At 48.2% G+C, this 2,993-nt stretch overlaps 1 protein-coding gene across 1 annotated transcript; it reads right to left on the bottom strand.

The window, feature by feature from the left end:
* Positions 1-381: 381 nt before the first annotated feature.
* LOC139032743 (acetyl-CoA acetyltransferase, cytosolic) lies at positions 382-1,852 on the bottom strand. Its single transcript, XM_070460467.1, has one exon. It carries the CDS (start codon positions 1,797-1,799, stop codon positions 606-608), a length of 1,194 nt encoding a protein of 397 aa, XP_070316568.1. The 5' UTR covers positions 1,800-1,852; the 3' UTR covers positions 382-605.
* Positions 1,853-2,993: the final 1,141 nt, after the last annotated feature.

Genomic DNA, 2,993 nt, shown 5'->3' with positions numbered 1-2,993 from the left:
TCCCCTCGTTCAGTCGCTAAGTCGTGGCTGACTCTGTGACCCCATGGACTGAATCATGCCAGGCTTCCCTATCCTTCACTGTCTCCCAGAGTTTGCTCAAACTCATGTGTGTTGAGTTGGTGATGCTATCTAACCATCTCAACCTCTGCCACCTCCTTCTCCTCCTGCCCTCAATCTTACCCTACCTGAACCCACACTCCCTGCAGTAGAAGCATGGAGTCTTAACCACCGGACTGCCAGGGAAGTCCCAAGTATCCAAATTTCATTCCTTTTTAAGGATGAATCATGTTTCATTGTGAGGATGAGCCACACTGTGTTTATCTACTCACCTGTCAGTGAACACTTGGGTTCCTTCCACTTTTTTTTTTTTTTTTCTGGAGCCCTTGATGACTGATCTGTTTTATTTATAACACTGTTAAATGCAGCTTGCTTGTACCTCGAATATTACACATTAAAGTGCAACCGGCTGCCGAGTCTTATGTCTCTTGTGAAGTGGGAAAGTTTCCTCACTTTTTGGTCCTCTTGTTTCACATGACTTAGTATTATTAGTTAAAAAATGCAGTTGTGGTTTAGTTTAACTCAGCCTAATTAGCTGTTGCGCAGTTTCACCCTCTCTGAACACACATTGCTATTCCCATCCCACCCCCAATGCATAGGGCGGCAACACCACGATGTCCACCCTTGCGCTCCAGTGTGTGTAACAGGGTGACAAGAATCCGACAGCCAGAAGCTCCAAGAGGATGGCCCAGGGCTATGGCTCCTCCTTCAGTGTTGACCTTCTCTGGGTTTAATCCAAGTTCTTTAGCTATTGCAACAGAGAGGGCTGCAAAGGCTTCATTGATTTCAAAGACATCAACATCCTCCAGTGACCATCCTGCTTTTGTAATAGCTTGCTTTATTGCTGGAATTGGTCCTATTCCCATAATGGAAGGCTCCACACCTGCTTGTGCCCAGGAAACTATCTGTGCTAGGGGTGTGAGCCCACGGTTGCCAGCTTCAGACTTCTTCATAAGAACCACTGCTGCAGCACCGTCATTCATTCCTGAAGCATTAGCTGGGGTGACTGTTCCCGTTCCATCCATAAGGAAGCAAGGCTTTAGCTTAGACACGGCTTCCATGTTGCTCCCATGGCGAGGAAACTCGTCTGTTTTAACTTCAGTAAGACCTTTTTTAGAAGATACAAAAACTGGTACGATCTCTTTGTCAAAACGGCCCGCCTTCTGTGCATTCTCCGTCCTGTTTTGGGACAGAACTGCAACCTTGTCCTGGTCCTCTCTGCTCACTTGCCATTGTTTGGCCACATTTTCAGCTGTAATGCCCATGTGATAGTTGTGGAAGGCGTCGGTGAGCCCGTCACAGAGTATACTGTCAACCAGTGGTTTTTCCCCAAGCTTGACTCCCGTCCTCAAATGAACCAAATGAGGAGCCTTGCTCATGTTTTCCATGCCTCCTGCAACAACAATGCTGGAGTCTCCTATCTTTATTGACTGGGCTGCAAGGCACACAGCTTTCAGGCCTGACCCGCAGATCATTTGGCAGCTCCATGCAGGAACAGAGTAGGGGATTCCTGCACCCACACTGGCCTGTCGAACAGGGTTCTGCCCACAGCCTGCTGCCAAAACGTGTCCAAATATGACCTCCGAGACCTCTTCGGGAGCCACAGCGGCCCTTTTCAGGACCTCTCTGATGACAGTTGAGCCCAGGTCATGCACAGGAACGGTGGATAAGGCACCATTGAAGGAGCCTATGATGGTGCGCGCCGCCGAGACGATGACCACCGGGTCCGAGTCTGCACTCATCCTGCCGCACGACCGCCCCTCGAGAAGCTCGTGTGGGCCCCAGAGCAGCCGGCTTAGTGCTCCTTCCACTTTTTGACTACTGTGAATAAATGCTGCTGTCAACACAGGTGTGCAAATGTCTGTTCGGGGCCCTGCCTTCAGTTCTTCCGGGCTTTTAGCTAGAAGTCGAATTGCTGGACTGAATGGTCTTTCTCTCCCAGTGGGTGTGGATTTGGAGAGAAATGCATTGTCAGCTTCGCTAAGAGAGATGAACGAGGGTCTGCAGGAGGCCTTGGGGAAAGGTTTCTTGCATTTACAAAAGCTCCACCTAGAGCTGATGGAGTCAGGAAGTCTGGAGTCTGTGAACGTGGATGAGAACAATCACATCCTGATGGTCAGTGACCGAATTCAGCAATTCCCTCCGTTATGGGTGTGAGCAGCAAACCCTAGGAGGCCCTGTGGGTTTGCCACCTAGGGTTTCAGAACATACTACATCTATTGCAGAAATTCCAGAATGTCATTTGGACTCAGACAATGGTATTCTAAAGTCTACCACTGGTTATTATTTAACGTATTAAAAGGAAGCACATATTAGCACTTTACCATTAAACAACAGGGTTGACAATATAATGTGTTTGGTTTCCTTTGTAATCCCATGTATTTTGTCTCTTGCTTAAAAACATGACACTGAGAAGGGGTTTGTCGAAAACCTGCCTTAGATAATGCTGGGGAAATGTGATGTCCGGAGCCCTGGTAGCCATTCTGTGACTCTGAGGGGCTCAACCTCAGGGTAAAGCTGACTCAGTTAGGATGGCAGTGTGAGGACTAGGGGAAGTTCCAGGGTCCTTTCCCAGCTATTATCAGAATTAAGCAACCCAGGAAACTCCCCTCTTCAGGGCTTCTTATTTCTTGCCATAACTACTGGCCTTGTTATTTAGCCAGTTGAGTCCTTTTTTTTTCTTTTTCTTTTTTGACTGGACCATGGTGGCTTGTGGGAGCTAAGTTCCCCAACCAGCAATTCAACCCGGGCCACAGCAGTGAAAGCCCGGAATCCTAACCACTCGACCACTGGGAAATTCCCAGTTTTCATTTCTTCTTCTTTTTTTTTTTTTGCCTTGATGATTTCATGACTGAAGAGGGGTGTGTCCTAAAGGGTCCTGGAAGGGCCTAGGGAAAACGGGGCCTGCATAGAGCCTTGTGTGAATTAGAAGGAGG

The sequence above is a fragment of the Odocoileus virginianus genome, chromosome 33 (assembly GCF_023699985.2).
Source record: "Odocoileus virginianus isolate 20LAN1187 ecotype Illinois chromosome 33, Ovbor_1.2, whole genome shotgun sequence".
Lineage (NCBI taxonomy): Eukaryota > Metazoa > Chordata > Mammalia > Artiodactyla > Cervidae > Odocoileus > Odocoileus virginianus.
This window is presented reverse-complemented; position numbering and strand designations above follow the sequence as displayed.

Excerpts from the sequence above, each read along its gene's own strand:
- LOC139032743 (XM_070460467.1), bottom strand. The coding sequence starts at position 1,799 with ATGAGTGCAGACTCGGACCCGGTGGTCATCGTCTCGGCGGCGCGCACC.